This window comes from Oncorhynchus mykiss, unplaced genomic scaffold (genome assembly GCF_013265735.2).
Source record: "Oncorhynchus mykiss isolate Arlee unplaced genomic scaffold, USDA_OmykA_1.1 un_scaffold_235, whole genome shotgun sequence".
Lineage (NCBI taxonomy): Eukaryota > Metazoa > Chordata > Actinopteri > Salmoniformes > Salmonidae > Oncorhynchus > Oncorhynchus mykiss.
In genome coordinates, this window is record NW_023493701.1 from 432,501 (window position 1) to 450,000 (window position 17,500).

A 17,500-nucleotide genomic window follows, 5' to 3' on the forward strand; every position below is an offset into this window, starting at 1 on the left:
TGTACCTATAGGAGGGTGTAGGGGTTCAGGTCCAGGACCTCCAGGGAGCGGGCATCAGGCTCGTTGTAGCTGTACTAGTGATGTTGTACTAGTGATGTTGTACTGTACCTATAGGAGGTGTAGGGGTTCAGGTCCAGGACCTCCAGGGAGCGGGCATCAGGCTCGTTGGGCAACTGGTGGACCATCACCCACTCCTCATTCTCCCCGATTATACCAATCTACAGAGGGTATAATGAGGTGGGTATAATGAGGGGGGTATAACGAGGGGGGGTTGAGAGTGTAGGAAAAAGAGAGAGAGGGGGGAGATGAAGGTTTTGAGGGGGAAGAGGGAGAGAGAAAGAGAGAGCGAGCAAGGGAGAGAGAGAGCAAGAGAGAGAGAAAGAGAGAAAGAGAGAGAGAGAGAGAGAGAGAGAGAGAGAGAGAGAGAGAGAGACTATGATTTATTGATTGATGGATGTGTCTCTCACCTGTGCCTCAACCTGCCAGCGTGAGATGGACGTCTTGCCGTCATAGCCAGGTTTAAACTGCAGGGCCACAGAGCGGGGGCCGATGTTGGAGATGGCTATGTTGGTTGGCGGGCCCGGCATCTCTGTATAGGGAGGAGGAAAGACAAAATGAGATCAGGGACAGAGATAAAGGAGGAGGGACAGTGAGATCAGGGACAGAGATAAAGGAGGAGGGACACAATGAGATCAGGGACAGAGATAAAGGAGGAGGGACACAATGAGGAGGAGGGACACAATGAGATCAGGGACGGAGATAAAGGAGGAGGGACAGTGAGATCAGAGATGGAGATAAAGGAGGAGAGACACAGTGAGTCACACCATTTGGAGGGAAAAGGTGAGACTGTCACTAGCTGGGGTTAGGGAATGGCTGGGGTTAGGGGACTGGGTTAGGGTTAAGGGACTGGGGGTAGGGTTGGGGGAGGTACTGACCTGGGGGAGGGTTAGGGGGAGATACTAACCTGGGGGAGGGTTAGGGGGAGGTACTAACCTGGGGGTAGGGTTAGGAGGAGGTACTAACCTGGGGGTAGAGTTAGGGGGAGGTACTAACCTGGGGGTAGAGTTAGGGGGAGGTACTAACCTGGGGGAGGGTTAGGGGGAGGTACTAACCTGGGGGAACTCCAGATGATATTGTAGAAGAAGAGAGTTGACCCTGTCCCTTGGAGGTCATCCCGGCCACCTGGATGGTGTAAGTGGTGAGGGCGGTCAGCCCGGTGACTCGGTACTCCTGGGTCAGGTTAGGGAGGTAGTGGGTGACCCGGGTGTTGGTCCGGTTAAACTCCTCCCACGAGATACGGTAGCCTGTAGGAGAGGGACATCACAGCTGGTTAGACTGATACAGAGGACATATGAACAGACTACATACAGTACAATACTGTAGGAGAGGGACATCACCGCTCGTTAGACTGATACAGAGGACATATGAACAGACTATAGTACAATACTGTAGGAGAGGGACATCACAGCTGGTTAGACTGATACAGAGGACATATGAACAGACTACATACAGTACAATACTGTAGGAGAGGGACATCACAGCTGGTTAGACTGATACAGAGGACATATGAACAGACTATAGTACAATACTGTAGGAGAGGGACATCACAGCTGGTTAGACTGATACAGAGGACATATGAACAGACTATAGTACAATACTGTAGGAGAGGGACATCACAGCTGGTTAGACTGATACAGAGGACATATGAACAGACTATAGTACAATACTGTAGGAGAGGGACATCACAGCTGGTTAGACTGATACAGAGGACATATGAACAGACTATAGTATAATACTGTAGGAGAGGGACATCACAGCTGGTTAGACTGATACAGAGGACATATGAACAGACTACATACAGTACAATACTGTAGGAGAGGGACATCACAGCTGGTTAGACTGATACAGAGGACATATGAACAGACTATAGTACAATACTGTAGGAGAGGGACATCACAGCTGGTTAGACTGATACAGAGGACATATGAACAGACTATAGTACAATACTGTAGGAGAGGGACATCACAGCTGGTTAGACTGATACAGAGGACATATGAACAGACTATAGTACAATACTGTAGGAGAGGGACATCACAGCTGGTTAGACTGATACAGAGGACATATGAACAGACTATAGTACAATACTGTAGGAGAGGGACATCACAGCTGGTTAGACTGATACAGAGGACATATGAACAGACTATAGTACAATACTGTAGGAGAGGGACATCACAGCTGGTTAGACTGATACAGAGGACATATGAACAGACTATAGTACAATACTGTAGGAGAGGGACATCACAGCTGGTTAGACTGATACAGAGGACATGTGAACAAACTACAGTATAATACTGTAGGAGAGGGACATCACAGCTGGTTAGACTGATACAGAGGACATAACGAGACTAGAATACAACTGACTAGGTATCCCCCTTTCCCTATAGAAGTGAATAGAATAGAATAAAATAGATCTTTATTGGCCATTTGCACAGAAATGGATTCTTTAGCTACCACAGTACCCTGTTTGGTTGCCCCTGTCCAACAAACAGGGTCAACCATAGACCATGACTACAGTAGGCCTGGTCATCTGTGAGGACTCTGATCTTCTAGTTTGGGTCTTTCCAGAGAGGGTTAGGGTTAGATACTATACTATACTAGGTACAGTACCCGTGAGGACTCCATTCTTCTTGTTGGGGTCTTTCCAGAGAGGGTTAGGGTTAGATACTCTACTATACTAGGTACAGTACCCGTGAGGACTCCATTCTTCTAGTTGGGGTCTCTCCAGAGAAGTTAGGGTTAGATACTCTACTATACTAGGTACAGTACCCGTGAGGACTCCATTCTTCTTGTTGGGGTCTTTCCAGAGAGGGTTAGGGTTAGATACTAAACTATACTAGGTACAGTACCTGTGAGGACCTGATCTTCTAGTTGGGGTCTTTCCAGAGAGGGTTAGGGTTAGATACTATACTATACTAGGTACAGTACCTGTGAGGACTCCATTCTTCTTGTTGGGGTCTTTCCAGAGAGGATTAGGGTTAGATACTATACTATACTAGGTACAGTACCTGTGAGGACTCCATTCTTCTCGTTGGGATCTTTCCAGCTGACCTTCAGAGATGTGTCCAGGATCTCTGTAAAGCTCAGGTGACCAACGGCACCAGGCTCTGGACACACACACACACACACACACACACACACACACACACACACACACACACACACACACACACACACACACACACACACACACACACACACACACACACACACAAGGACTATACCGTGAGTGTTCAGTATGTTTAGTGCACAAGTATCGTATACTTTAGAGTAGTACCATATACTTTACAGTAGTACCATATACTTTACTGTAGTACCATATACTTTAAAGTAGTACCATATACTTTAGAGTAGTACCATATACTTTACAGTAGTATCATATACTTTACAGTAGTACCATATACTTTACAGTAGTACCATATACTTTACAGTAGTACCATATACTTTACAGTAGTACCATATACTTTACTGTAGTACCATATACTTTAAAGTAGTACCATATACTTTAGAGTAGTACCATATACTTTACAGTAGTATCCTATACTTTACAGTAGTACCATATACTTTACAGTAGTTTCATATACTTTGCAGTAGTACCATATACTTTACAGTTATAACATATACTTTACAGTGGTATCATACACTTTACAGTAGTACCATATACTTTGCAGTAGTACCATATACTTTACAGTAGTACCATATACTTTACAGTAGTACCATATACTTTGCAGTAGTATCATATGCTTTACAGTAGTACCATACACTTTACAGTAGTACCATATACTTTGCAGTAGTATCATATACTTTACAGTAGTACCATATACTTTACAGTATTACCATATACTTTGCAGTAGTTTCATATACTTACAGTAGTACCATATACTTTACAATAGTACCATATACTTTGCAGTAGTATCATATACTTTACAGTAGTACCATATACTTTACAGTAGTACCATATACTTTGCAGTAGTACCATATACTTTACAGTAGTTTCATATACTTTACAGTAGTACCATATACTTTACAGTAGTGTATAGTTTGCAATACCCTTTTTTTACCTGGGCCAATTTGTGACAGACTGAGCTGTACTGCGCTGGCCCAGTTACGCAGACAAAGAATATCTGAGCCAACACAGTACAGTCCGGGGCCTTCGGGTCGATAGAATCATGTGGAAACAGAATTGCTTTTGTCTGTGCCTGTGAGACAGTGTCTTCGTGAGTGCCTACAGGTTTGGTATAGTTATGTGACTGTGGTACTCGATGTCTTCGTGAGTGCCTACAGGTTTGGTATAGTTATGTTACTGTGGTACTCGCTGTCTTCGTGAGTGCCTACAGGTTTGGTATAGGTATGTTACTGTGGTACTCGCTGTCTTCGTGAGTGCCTACAGGTTTTGTATAGTTATGTGACTGTGGTACTCACTGTCTTCGTGAGTGCGTAGTCTGTGAGGCGGGCTGCGAGGGCCGTCTCCAGGTGTAGTGAAACACAGGACAGAGGTGTAGTACTCTGTGAACTTCTTCAGTCCAGTCACGTAGCCCACATGCACGCTGTCCTGGAAGTTAGGTCTCACTGTCACCATGGTAACATCCTCCTCTTGACCCGCCTCCCACGCCAACAGCTGGAAACAGACGGAGGGATAGTTTAAAAATGTCATAAGAGAAAAGACAACAAAACACTGCAGCTGGTTTATAGTGATCTGTTGTGGCACTGGTACGTCTAATGCTGGATAATGCAGTTCTTATCATAACCACTAGAGGGCAGTGTAGGACAGTACAGAAATGTATTTACAGAAGAGGTCGTTCTACTGCACATCCAATAAGAATGTTTGTCTCTGGTAAAGGTCTCTGCTCTCTGTTGCCCACCTTGTATCCCTGGTTGATGCCATTGATGAACTGAGGGCTAGGAGCTGACCAGGTCAGCCTGACTGTAGAGGAGTTGAATGGCTCAGCCTGGACATTACCTGGTGGGACAGTGGGGACTGGCAGAGAGATGGAGGGAGATACGAGAGAGAGAGAGATACGAGAGAGAGAGAGAGAGAGAGAGAGAGAGAGATATGAGAGAGAGAGAGAGAGAGAGGGAGGGAGAGACAGAGAGGGAGAGAGACAGAGAGAGAGAGAGGGAGATACGAGAGAGAGAGAGATACGAGAGAGAGAGAGAGAGATACGAGAGAGAGAGAGAGAGAGAGAGGGAGGGAGAGACAGAGACAGAGAGAGAGAGAGAGAGAGACAGAGAGAGGGAGGGAGAGACAGAGAGAGAGAGAGACAGAGAGAGAGAGAGAGAGAGAGAGGGAGAGAGAGAGACAGAGAGAGAGAGGGAGATACGAGAGAGAGAGAGATACGAGAGAGAGAGAGAGAGATACGAGAGAGAGACAGAGAGAGAGAGAGAGAGAGACAGAGAGAGGGAGGGAGAGACAGAGAGAGAGACAGAAAGAGAGAGAGAGGGAGGGAGAGAGAGAGAGAGGGAGGGAGAGACAGAGAGAGAGAGAGGAGAGACAGAGAGAGACAGAGAGAGGGAGGGAGAGACAGAGAGAGAGAGACAGAGAGAGAGAGAGAGAGAGACAGAGAGAGACAGAGAGGGCGCTTGAGTCAATGTTTGCTGAAAGGACATCTGAGCATCTCTGCACTGTCACTTCTGTAAACAGAAGCTGCAGAGGAGCTTCTGGCACGGCGTGGGCTAGTTGTGGTTCTATGTTCCACAGAGAGCTAAGAGAAGTACGTCCCTTCTCAACCCTTAAAGCTGGAGAACTGTGTCTAACCATGTGACTGTGACATGGGCGTCATCCATCCTCACCTCCCTGCAGGGTCCACTCTGTAACCTTGTGGCTGTAGGTACCCCTCCCAGCCCTGTTGTAGGCTGCCACCTCCATCTCATAGTTAGTCCAGATGATGAGGTCCTCCAGGAGTAGGTTATTCTGGTCTGGCCTGGTGATGTTCTTCATCTGACAGTCCACTGGTAGTCCTGACAGACAGTACCTAGGAGGAGGGGGGGGGGGGGGGGAGGGATGGTTAGACAGTGCAGAAAGGGGAAAGTGAGGGTGAAAAGAGATGGAAGGGGAGGAGGAAGACAATAGGATTGTGACCATGACCCAAGTGGTGTTATACAGGTTAATAACCAAGATGAATGTCATTGACCCCCTTCCATCTTCAACCTGGAACAATCCGCTCTGTGTCTCACCTGATGATGTATCCCTGGAGCGGTCCATTCTGGTGGCTCTCCGGGGGTGGTTGCCACTGGATCATGATGGACTGGTTGGTACGACCACTGGCAATCACCGTCTGAGGAGGGGCACTGGGGGGCTCCTCTGGTAGAGAGAGTCTGGTGGGAGAGAGGGAGGGAGAGAGAGATAGGGGAGAGAGGGAGGGAGAGAGAGGGGAGAGAGATAGGGGAGAGAGAAAAATGGCATGAATTAACAAGTGTTTCTGAATATTTCCATGTCTTTTCGTTATGTAACCATTAGTGTGTGTGTGTGTGTGTGTGTGTGTGTGTGTGTGTGTGTGTGTGTGTGTGTGTGTGTGTGTGTATGTGTGTGTGTGTGTGTGTAAAGGCAGCACAAAGCAGAGTTGGTCAGACCATTGTCACTGATCTATCCAACTAAGGGCTGTCTGTTTCTATGCCACAGTAAAAGGCTCTGTGATATCTCTCCCTCAGAGAGCGGTCTCTTCAGCTCAGCTACCATCAAAGAAGTCATGGACTGCGTCCCAACTGACTCTGTAGTCCATTTAGAGTACAGTGGAGCCCTATAGGTCCTGGTAAAATGTAGTACACTGTAAAGGGAAAAGCGAGCCGTTTGGGACGCATCTGCAGGCGAAGCAGACTAACACCACTGAAGGATTCCACTGAGACTTCATTTAAGTTGACATCTCAATTTCTCTTCTGTGCATAGAAACAGAGAAGTGCTGTTCGGGAGCAGAGATAGAGGCAGAGAGAGAGAGGCAGAGAGAGAGAGAGAGAGAGAGAGAGAGAGTGAGATAGGGAGAGAGAGAGAGAGGCAGAGAGAGAGAGAGAGAGAGAGAGAGAGAGGCAGAGAGAGAGAGAGAGAGAGAGAGAGAGAGAGAGAAAGGGAGAGAGAGAGAGAGGCAGAGAGAGAGAGAGAGAGAGAGAGAGAGGCAGAGAGAGACAGAGAGAGAGAGAGAGAGAGAGTGAGATAGGGAGAGAGAGAGAGAGGCAGAGAGAGAGAGAGAGAGAGAGAGAGATAGGGAGAGAGAGAGAGAGAGAGAGAGAGAGAGAGAGAGAGAAATACTTAATTTAGCCTATGAACTTGAACTATTTGCACATTGCTATAACACTGTAAATAGTTATAATATGACATTTGCAATGTCTTTATTCTTTGGGAAATGTAAAAATATGTTTCCCTTGCCAATAAAGCCCATTGAAATGAATTGAATTGAGAGACAGAATGAGGGTGAAGGAGACAGCACAGTGTTTAGGATCAGGAGAATGTGGGGGGGACAGCACAGTGTTTAGGATCAGGAGAGTGTGGGGGGGGGGGGGGACAGCACAGCGTTTAGGATCAGGAGAGTGTGGGGGGGGACAGCACAGTGTTTAGGATCAGGAGAGTGTGGGGGGGACAGCACAGTGTTTAGGATCAGGAGAGTGTGGGGGGGACAGCACAGTGTTTAGGATCAGGAGAGTGTGTGGGGGGACAGCACAGTGTTTAGGATCAGGAGAGTGTGGGGGGGACAGCACAGTGTTTAGGATCAGGAGAGTGTGTGGGGGGGAGACAGCACAGTGTTTAGGATCAGGAGAGTGTGGGGGGGAGACAGCACAGTGTTTAGGATCAGGAGAGTGTGGGGGGGACAGCACAGTGTTTAGGATCAGGAGAATGTGGGGGGGGAGACAGCACAGTGTTTAGGATCAGGAGAGTGTGGGGGGGAGACAGCACAGTGTTTAGGATCAGGAGAGTGTGGGGGGGACAGCACAGTGTTTAGGATCAGGAGAGTGTGGGGGGGGAGACGGCACAGTGTTTAGGATCAGGAGAGTGTGGGGGGGACAGCACAGTGTTTAGGATCAGGAGAGTGTGTGGGGGGGAGACAGCACAGTGTTTAGGATAAGGAGAGTGTGGGGGGGACAGCACAGTGTTTAGGATCAGGAGAATGTGGGGGGGGGGAGACAGCACAGTGTTTAGGATCAGGAGAGTGTGTGGGGGGGAGACAGCACAGTGTTTAGGATCAGGAGAATGTGGGGGGGACAGCACAGTGTTTAGGATCAGGAGAGTGTGTGGGGGGGAGACAGCACAGTGTTTAGGATCAGGAGAGTGTGTGGGGGGACAGCACAGTGTTTAGGATCAGGAGAGTGTGGGGGGGGGACAGCACAGTGTTTAGGATCAGGAGAGTGTGTGTGTGGGGGGGGGCAGCACAGTGTTTAGGATCAGGAGATTGTGTGGGGGGGAGACAGCACAGTGTTTAGGATCAGGAGAGTGTGGGGGGGAGACAGCACAGTGTTTAGGATCAGGAGAGTGTGGGGAGGAGACAGCACAGTGTTTAGGATCAGGAGAGTGTGTGAGGGGGAGACAGCACAGTGTTTAGCATCAGGAGAGTGTGTGGGGGGGAGACAGCACAGTGTTTAGGATCAGGAGAGTGTGGGGGGGGAGACAGCACAGTGTTTAGGATCAGGAGAGTGTGTGGGGGGGAGACAGCACAGTGTTTAGGATCAGGAGAGTGTGGGGGGGGGGGGACAGCACAGTGTTTAGGATCAGGAGAGTGTGTGGGGGGGAGACAGCACAGTGTTTAGGATCAGGAGAGTGTGTGGGGGTGAGACAGCACAGTGTTTAGGATCAGGAGAGTGTGGGGGGAGACAGCACAGTGTTTAGGATCAGGAGAATGTGGGGGGAGACAGCACAGTGTTTAGGATCAGGAGAGTGTGTGGGGGGACAGCACAGTGTTTAGGATCAGGAGAGTGTGGGGGGGACAGCACAGTGTTTAGGATCAGGAGAGTGTGGGGGGGACAGCACAGTGTTTAGGATCAGGAGAGTGTGGGGGGGACAGCACAGTGTTTAGGATCAGGAGAGTGTGGGGGGGACAGCACAGTGTTTAGGATCAGGAGAGTGTGTGGGGGGACAGCACAGTGTTTAGGATCAGGAGAGTGTGGGGGGACAGCACAGTGTTTAGGATCAGGAGAGTGTGTGGGGGGGAGACAGCACAGTGTTTAGGATCAGGAGAGTGTGGGGGGGAGACAGCACAGTGTTTAGGATCAGGAGAGTGTGGGGGGGACAGCACAGTGTTTAGGATCAGGAGAATGTGGGGGGGGAGACAGCACAGTGTTTAGGATCAGGAGAGTGTGGGGGGGAGACAGCACAGTGTTTAGGATCAGGAGAGTGTGGGGGGGACAGCACAGTGTTTAGGATCAGGAGAGTGTGGGGGGGAGACAGCACAGTGTTTAGGATCAGGAGAGTGTGGGGGGGACAGCACAGTGTTTAGGATCAGGAGAGTGTGTGGGGGGAGACAGCACAGTGTTTAGGATCAGGAGAGTGTGGGGGGGACAGCACAGTGTTTAGGATCAGGAGAATGTGTGGGGGGGAGACAGCACAGTGTTTAGGATAAGGAGAGTGTGGGGGGGACAGCACAGTGTTTAGGATCAGGAGAATGTGGGGGGGACAGCACAGTGTTTAGGATCAGGAGAGTGTGTGGGGGGGAGACAGCACAGTGTTTAGGATCAGGAGAGTGTGTGGGGGGACAGCACAGTGTTTAGGATCAGGAGAATGAGGGTGAAGGAGAAAGCACAGTGTTTAGGATCAGGAGAGTGTGTGGGGGGACAGCACAGTGTTTAGGATCAGGAGAATGAGGGTGAAGGAGAAAGCACAGTGTTTAGGATCAGGAGAGTGTGTGGGGGGACAGCACAGTGTTTAGGATCAGGAGAATGAGGGTGAAGGAGAAAGCACAGTGTTTAGGATCAGGAGAGTGTGTGGGGGGACAGCACAGTGTTTAGGATCAGGAGAATGAGGGTGAAGGAGAAACCACAGTGTTTAGGATCAGGAGAGTGTGTGGGGGGACAGCACAGTGTTTAGGATCATTAGAATGAGGGTAAAGGAGAAACCACAGTGTTTAGGATCAGGAGAGTGTGGGGGGGGGGGGCAGCACAGTGTTTAGGATCAGGAGAGTGTGGGGGGGGACAGCACAGTGTTTAGGATCAGGAGAGTGTGTGGGGGGGGGGGGGGGGGGCAGCACAGTGTTTAGGATCAGGAGAGTGTGTGGGGGGGAGACAGCACAGTGTTTAGGATCAGGAGAGTGTGGGGGGGAGACAGCACAGTGTTTAGGATCAGGAGAGTGTGGGGAGGAGACAGCACAGTGTTTAGGATCAGGAGAGTGTGTGAGGGGGAGACAGCACAGTGTTTAGCATCAGGAGAGTGTGTGGGGGGGAGACAGCACAGTGTTTAGGATCAGGAGAATGAGGGTGAAGGAGAAACCACAGTGTTTAGGATCAGGAGAGTGTGTGGGGGGACAGCACAGTGTTTAGGATCAGGAGAATGAGGGTAAAGGAGAAACCACAGTGTTTAGGATCAGGAGAGTGTGGGGGGGAGGGGGGCAGCACAGTGTTTAGGATCAGGAGAGTGTGGGGGGGGACAGCACAGTGTTTAGGATCAGGAGAGTGTGTGTGGGGGGGGGGGGGCAGCACAGTGTTTAGGATCAGGAGAGTGTGTGGGGGGGAGACAGCACAGTGTTTAGGATCAGGAGAGTGTGGGGGGGAGACAGCACAGTGTTTAGGATCAGGAGAGTGTGGGGAGGAGACAGCACAGTGTTTAGGATCAGGAGAGTGTGTGAGGGGGAGACAGCACAGTGTTTAGCATCAGGAGAGTGTGTGGGGGGGAGACAGCACAGTGTTTAGGATCAGGAGAGTGTGGGGGGGGAGACAGCACAGTGTTTAGGATCAGGAGAGTGTGTGGGGGGGAGACAGCACAGTGTTTAGGATCAGGAGAGTGTGGGGGGGGGGACAGCACAGTGTTTAGGATCAGGAGAGTGTGTGGGGGGGAGACAGCACAGTGTTTAGGATCAGGAGAGTGTGGGGGGTGAGACAGCACAGTGTTTAGGATCAGGAGAGTGTGGGGGGAGACAGCACAGTGTTTAGGATCAGGAGAATGTGGGGGGAGACAGCACAGTGTTTAGGATCAGGAGAGTGTGTGGGGGGGAGACAGCACAGTGATTAGGATCAGGAGAATGTGGGGGGAGACAGCACAGTGTTTAGGATCAGGAGAATGTGGGGGGGACAGCACAGTGTTTAGGATCAGGAGAATGTGGGGGGGACAGCACAGTGTTTAGGATCAGGAGAGTGTGTGGGGGGGAGACAGCACAGTGTTTAGGATCAGGAAAGTGTGGGGGGGAGACAGCACAGTGTTTAGGATCAGGAGAGTGTGGGGGGGGGGGAGACAGCACAGTGTTTAGGATCAGGAGAATGTGGGGGGAGACAGCACAGTGTTTAGGATCAGGAGAATGTGGGGGGGGGGGCAGCACAGTGTTTAGGATCAGGAGAGTGTGTGTGGGGGGAGACAGCACAGTGTTTAGGATCAGGAGAGTGTGGGGGGAGACAGCACAGTGTTTAGGATCAGGAGAATGTGGGGGGGGGACAGCACAGTGTTTAGGATCAGGAGAGTGTGTGGGGGGGGAGACAGCACAGTGTTTAGGATCAGGAGAGTGTGGGGGGGAGACAGCACAGTGTTTAGGATCAGGAGAATGGGGGGGGGAGACAGCACAGTGTTTAGGATCAGGAGAATGTGGGGGGGAGACAGCACAGTGTTTAGGATCAGGAGAATGTGGGAGGGAGACAGCACAGTGTTTAGGATCAGGAGAATGGGGGGGGGGGCAGCACAGTGTTTAGGATCAGGAGAATGTGGGGGGGGGGAGACAGCACAGTGTTTAGGATCAGGAGAGTGTGGGGGGGAGACAGCACAGTGTTTAGGATCAGGAGAGTGTGGGGGGAGACAGCACAGTGTTTAGGATCAGGAGAGTGTGGGGGGAGACAGCACAGTGTTTAGGATCAGGAGAGTGTGGGGGGGACAGCACAGTGTTTAGGATCAGGAGAGTGTGGGGGGGAGACAGCACAGTGTTTAGGATCAGGAGAGTGTGGGGAGGAGACAGACAGTGTTTAGGATCAGGAGAGTGTGGGGAGGAGACAGACAGTGTTTAGGATCAGGAGAGTATGGGGGGGAGACAGCACAGTGTTTAGGATAAGGAGAATGTGGGGGGGAGACAGCACAATGTTTAGGATCAGGAGAGTGTGGGGGGAGACAGCACAGTGTTTAGGATCAGGAGAGTGTGGGGGGGAGACAGCACAGTGTTTAGGATCAGGAGAGTGTGAGGGGGAGACAGCACAGTGTTTAGGATCAGGAGAATGGGGGGGGGGGGAGACAGCACAGTGTTTAGGATAAGGAGAATGTGGGGGGGAGACAGCACAGTGTTTAGGATCAGGAGAATGTGGGAGGGAGACAGCACAGTGTTTAGGATCAGGAGAATGGGGGGGGGGAGACAGCACAGTGTTTAGGATCAGGAGAGTGTGGGAGGGAGACAGCACAGTGTTTAGGATCAGGAGAGTGTGGGGGGAGACAGCACAGTGTTTAGGATCAGGAGAGTGTGGGGGGGAGACAGCACAGTGTTTAGGATCAGGAGAATGGGGGGGGGAGACAGCACAGTGTTTAGGATCAGGAGAATGTGGGGGGGAGACAGCACAGTGTTTAGGATCAGGAGAATGTGGGAGGGAGACAGCACAGTGTTTAGGATCAGGAGAATGGGGGGGGGGGGGGGAGACAGCACAGTGTTTAGGATCAGGAGAATGTGGGGGGGGGGGGGAGACAGCACAGTGTTTAGGATCAGGAGAGTGTGGGGGGGAGACAGCACAGTGTTTAGGATCAGGAGAGTGTGGGGGGAGACAGCACAGTGTTTAGGATCAGGAGAGTGTGGGGGGGAGACAGCACAGTGTTTAGGATCAGGAGAGTGTGGGGGGGAGACAGCACAGTGTTTAGGATCAGGAGAGTGTGGGAGGAGACAGACAGTGTTTAGGATCAGGAGAGTATGGGGGGAGACAGCACAGTGTTTAGGATCAGGAGAATGTGGGGGGGAGACAGCACAGTGTTTAGGATCAGGAGAGTGTGTGGGGGAGACAGCACAGTGTTTAGGATCAGGAGAGTGTGGGGGGGGAGACAGCACAGTGTTTAGGATCAGGAGAGTGTGGGGGGGGGGAGACAGCACAGAGTTTAGGATCAGGAGAATGTGGGAGGGAGACAGCACAGTGTTTAGGATCAGGAGAGTGTGGGGGGGGGGGGGGGGGACAACACAGTGTTTAGGATCAGGAGAATGTGGGGGGGAGACAGGTAGAAAGAGGGATGGATGGACAGCCAGACAGATAAGAGGAAGGGAGGAAGAAAGCAGGGAGGGGTTGTAGTAGTTAATGTGTCTCTGAGGGTGTGTGTAGTAGTTAATGTGTCTCTGAGGGTGTGTAGTAGTTAGTGTGTCTCTGAGGGTGTGTAGTAGTTAGTGTGTCTCTGAGGGTGTGTAGTAGTTAGTGTGTCTCTGAGGGTGTGTGTAGTAGTTAGTATGTCTCTGAGGGTGTGTGTAGTAGTTAGTATGTCTCTGAGGGTGTGTAGTAGTTAGTATGTCTCTGAGGGTGTGTGTAGTAGTTCGTATGTCTCTGAGGGTGTGTGTAGTAGTTAGTATGTCTCTGAGGGTGTGTGTAGTAGTTAGTATGTATCTGAGGGTGTGTAGTAGTTAGTGTGTCTCTGAGGGTGTGTAGTAGTTATTATGTCTCTGAGGGTGTGTAGTAGTTAGTATGTCTCTGAGGGTGTGTGTAGTAGTTAGTATGTCTCTGAGGGTGTGTGTAGTAGTTAGTATGTATCTGAGGGTGTGTAGTAGTTAGTATGTCTCTGAGGGTGTGTAGTAGTTAGTGTGTCTCTGAGGGTGTGTAGTAGTTAGTGTGTCTCTGAGGGTGTGTAGTAGTTAGTGTGTCTCTGAGGGTGTGTAGTAGTTAGTATGTCTCTGAGGGTGTGTAGTAGTTAGTATGTCTCTGAGGGTGTGTAGTAGTTAGTATGTCTCTGAGGGTGTGTAGTAGTTAGTATGTCTCTGAGGGTGTGTAGTAGTTAGTGTGTCTCTGAGGGTGTGTAGTAGTTAGTGTGTCTCTGAGGGTGTGTAGTAGTTAGTGTGTCTCTGAGGGTGTGTAGTAGTTAGTATGTCTCTGAGGGTGTGTGTAGTAGTTAGTATGTCTCTGAGGGTGTGTAGTAGTTAGTGTGTCTCTGAGGGTGTGTAGTAGTTAGTATGTCTCTGAGGGTGTGTGTAGTAGTTAGTATGTCTCTGAGGGTGTGTGTAGTAGTTAGTATGTATCTGAGGGTGTGTAGTAGTTAGTGTGTCTCTGAGGGTGTGTAGTAGTTAGTGTGTCTCTGAGGGTGTGTAGTAGTTAGTGTGTTTCTGAGGGTGTGTAGTAGTTAGTGTGTCTCTGAGGGTGTGTAGTAGTTAGTGTGTCTCTGAGGGTGTGTAGTAGTTAGTATGTCTCTGAGGGTGTGTGTAGTAGTTAGTATGTCTCTGAGGGTGTGTAGTAGTTAGTGTGTCTCTGAGGGTGTGTAGTAGTTAGTATGTCTCTGAGGGTGTGTAGTAGTTAGTGTGTCTCTGAGGGTGTGTAGTAGTTAGTGTGTCTCTGAGGGTGTGTAGTAGTTAGTGTGTCTCTGAGGGTGTGTAGTAGTTAGTATGTCTCTGAGGGTGTGTAGCAGTTAGTGTGTCTCTGAGGGTGTGTGTAGTAGTTAGTATGTCTCTGAGGGTGTGTGTAGTAGTTAGTATCTATCTGAGGGTGTGTAGTAGTTAGTATGTCTCTGAGGGTGTGTAGTAGTTAGTATGTCTCTGAGGGTGTGTGTAGTAGTTAGTATGTCTCTGAGGGTGTGTAGTAGTTAGTGTGTCTCTGAGGGTGTGTAGTAGTTAGTATGTCTCTGAGGGTGTGTGTAGTAGTTAGTATGTCTCTGAGGGTGTGTGTAGTAGTTAGTATGTATCTGAGGGTGTGTAGTAGTTAGTGTGTCTCTGAGGGTGTGTAGTAGTTAGTGTGTCTCTGAGGGTGTGTAGTAGTTAGTATGTCTCTGAGGGTGTGTAGCAGTTAGTGTGTCTCTGAGGGTGTGTGTAGTAGTTAGTATGTCTCTGAGGGTGTGTGTAGTAGTTAGTATCTATCTGAGGGTGTGTAGTAGTTAGTATGTCTCTGAGGGTGTGTAGTAGTTAGTATGCCTCTGAGGGTGTGTGTAGTTAGTATGTCTCTGAGGGTGTGTAGTAGTTAGTGTGTCTCTGAGGGTGTGTAGTAGTTAGTATGTCTCTGAGGGTGTGTAGTAGTTAGTATGTCTCTGAGGGTGTGTGTAGTAGTTAGTATCTATCTGAGGGTGTGTAGTAGTTAGTATGTCTCTGAGGGTGTGTAGTAGTTAGTATGCCTCTGAGGGTGTGTGTAGTTAGTATGTCTCTGAGGGTGTGTAGTAGTTAGTGTGTCTCTGAGGGTGTGTAGTAGTTAGTATGTCTCTGAGGGTGTGTAGCAGTTAGTGTGTCTCTGAGGGTGTGTGTAGTAGTTAGTATGTCTCTGAGGGTGTGTGTAGTAGTTAGTATCTATCTGAGGGTGTGTAGTAGTTAGTATGTCTCTGAGGGTGTGTAGTAGTTAGTATGTCTCTGAGGGTGTGTGTAGTAGTTAGTATGTCTCTGAGGGTGTGTAGTAGTTAGTGTGTCTCTGAGGGTGTGTAGTAGTTAGTATGTCTCTGAGGGTGTGTAGTAGTTAGTATGTCTCTGAGGGTGTGTGTAGTAGTTAGTGTGTATCTGAGGGTGTGTAGTAGTTAGTGTGTCTCTGAGGGTGTGTAGTAGTTAGTGTGTCTCTGAGGGTGTGTAGTAGTTAGTATGTCTCCGAGGGTGTGTAGCAGTTAGTGTGTCTCTGAGGGTGTGTGTAGTAGTAAGTATGTCTCTGAGGGTGTGTGTAGTAGTTAGTATCTATCTGAGGGTGTGTAGTAGTTAGTATGTCTCTGAGGGTGTGTAGTAGTTAGTATGCCTCTGAGGGTGTGTGTAGTTAGTATGTCTCTGAGGGTGTGTAGTAGTTAGTGTGTCTCTGAGGGTGTGTAGTAGTTAGTATGTCTCTGAGGGTGTGTAGTAGTTAGTATGTCTCTGAGGGTGTGTGTAGTAGTTAGTATCTATCTGAGGGTGTGTAGTAGTTAGTATGTCTCTGAGGGTGTGTAGTAGTTAGTATGCCTCTGAGGGTGTGTGTAGTTAGTATGTCTCTGAGGGTGTGTAGTAGTTAGTGTGTCTCTGAGGGTGTGTAGTAGTTAGTGTGTCTCTGAGGGTGTGTAGTAGTTAGTATGTCTCTGAGGGTGTGTAGTAGTTAGTATGTCTCTGAGGGTGTGTGTAGTAGTTAGTATGTCTCTGAGGGTGTGTGTAGTAGTTAGTATGTATCTGAGGGTGTGTAGTAGTTAGTATGTCTCTGAGGGTGTGTAGTAGTTAGTGTGTCTCTGAGGGTGTGTAGTAGTTAGTGTGTCTCTGAGGGTGTGTAGTAGTTAGTGTGTCTCTGAGGGTGTGTAGTAGTTAGTATGTCTCTGAGGGTGTGTAGTAGTTAGTATGTCTCTGAGGGTGTGTAGTAGTTAGTATGTCTCTGAGGGTGTGTAGTAGTTAGTATGTCTCTGAGGGTGTGTAGTAGTTAGTGTGTCTCTGAGGGTGTGTAGTAGTTAGTGTGTCTCTGAGGGTGTGTAGTAGTTAGTGTGTCTCTGAGGGTGTGTAGTAGTTAGTATGTCTCTGAGGGTGTGTGTAGTAGTTAGTATGTCTCTGAGGGTGTGTAGTAGTTAGTGTGTCTCTGAGGGTGTGTAGTAGTTAGTATGTCTCTGAGGGTGTGTGTAGTAGTTAGTATGTCTCTGAGGGTGTGTGTAGTAGTTAGTATGTATCTGAGGGTGTGTAGTAGTTAGTGTGTCTCTGAGGGTGTGTAGTAGTTAGTGTGTCTCTGAGGGTGTGTAGTAGTTAGTGTGTTTCTGAGGGTGTGCAGTAGTTAGTGTGTCTCTGAGGGTGTGTAGTAGTTAGTGTGTCTCTGAGGGTGTGTAGTAGTTAGTATGTCTCTGAGGGTGTGTGTAGTAGTTAGTATGTCTCTGAGGGTGTGTAGTAGTTAGTGTGTCTCTGAGGGTGTGTAGTAGTTAGTATGTCTCTGAGGGTGTGCAGTAGTTAGTGTGTCTCTGAGGGTGTGTAGTAGTTAGTGTGTCTCTGAGGGTGTGTAGTAGTTAGTGTGTCTCTGAGGGTGTGTAGTAGTTAGTATGTCTCTGAGGGTGTGTGTAGTAGTTAGTATGTCTCTGAGGGTGTGTAGTAGTTAGTGTGTCTCTGAGGGTGTGTAGTAGTTAGTATGTCTCTGAGGGTGTGTGTAGTAGTTAGTATGTCTCTGAGGGTGTGTGTAGTAGTTAGTATGTATCTGAGGGTGTGTAGTAGTTAGTGTGTCTCTGAGGGTGTGTAGTAGTTAGTGTGTCTCTGAGGGTGTGTAGTAG

The 17,500-nt window shown here is 49.1% G+C and overlaps 1 protein-coding gene across 1 annotated transcript in view; it reads right to left on the minus strand.

Moving 5' to 3' along the window:
- The window catches only part of LOC110512656 (protein sidekick-2-like), a gene marked incomplete at its 5' end in the record, with an annotated part of 75,587 nt that overhangs the window by 53,912 nt on the left and 4,175 nt on the right, over nt 1-17,500 (minus strand). The window contains 8 exons of the mRNA XM_036973362.1: nt 109-218; nt 468-589; nt 1,113-1,304; nt 3,066-3,164; nt 4,480-4,675; nt 4,920-5,035; nt 5,848-6,029; nt 6,232-6,372. Of these exons, the coding sequence (XP_036829257.1) occupies nt 109-218; nt 468-589; nt 1,113-1,304; nt 3,066-3,164; nt 4,480-4,675; nt 4,920-5,035; nt 5,848-6,029; nt 6,232-6,372 (1,158 nt within the window). The remainder of the gene's footprint in view (nt 1-108; nt 219-467; nt 590-1,112; nt 1,305-3,065; nt 3,165-4,479; nt 4,676-4,919; nt 5,036-5,847; nt 6,030-6,231; nt 6,373-17,500) is intronic.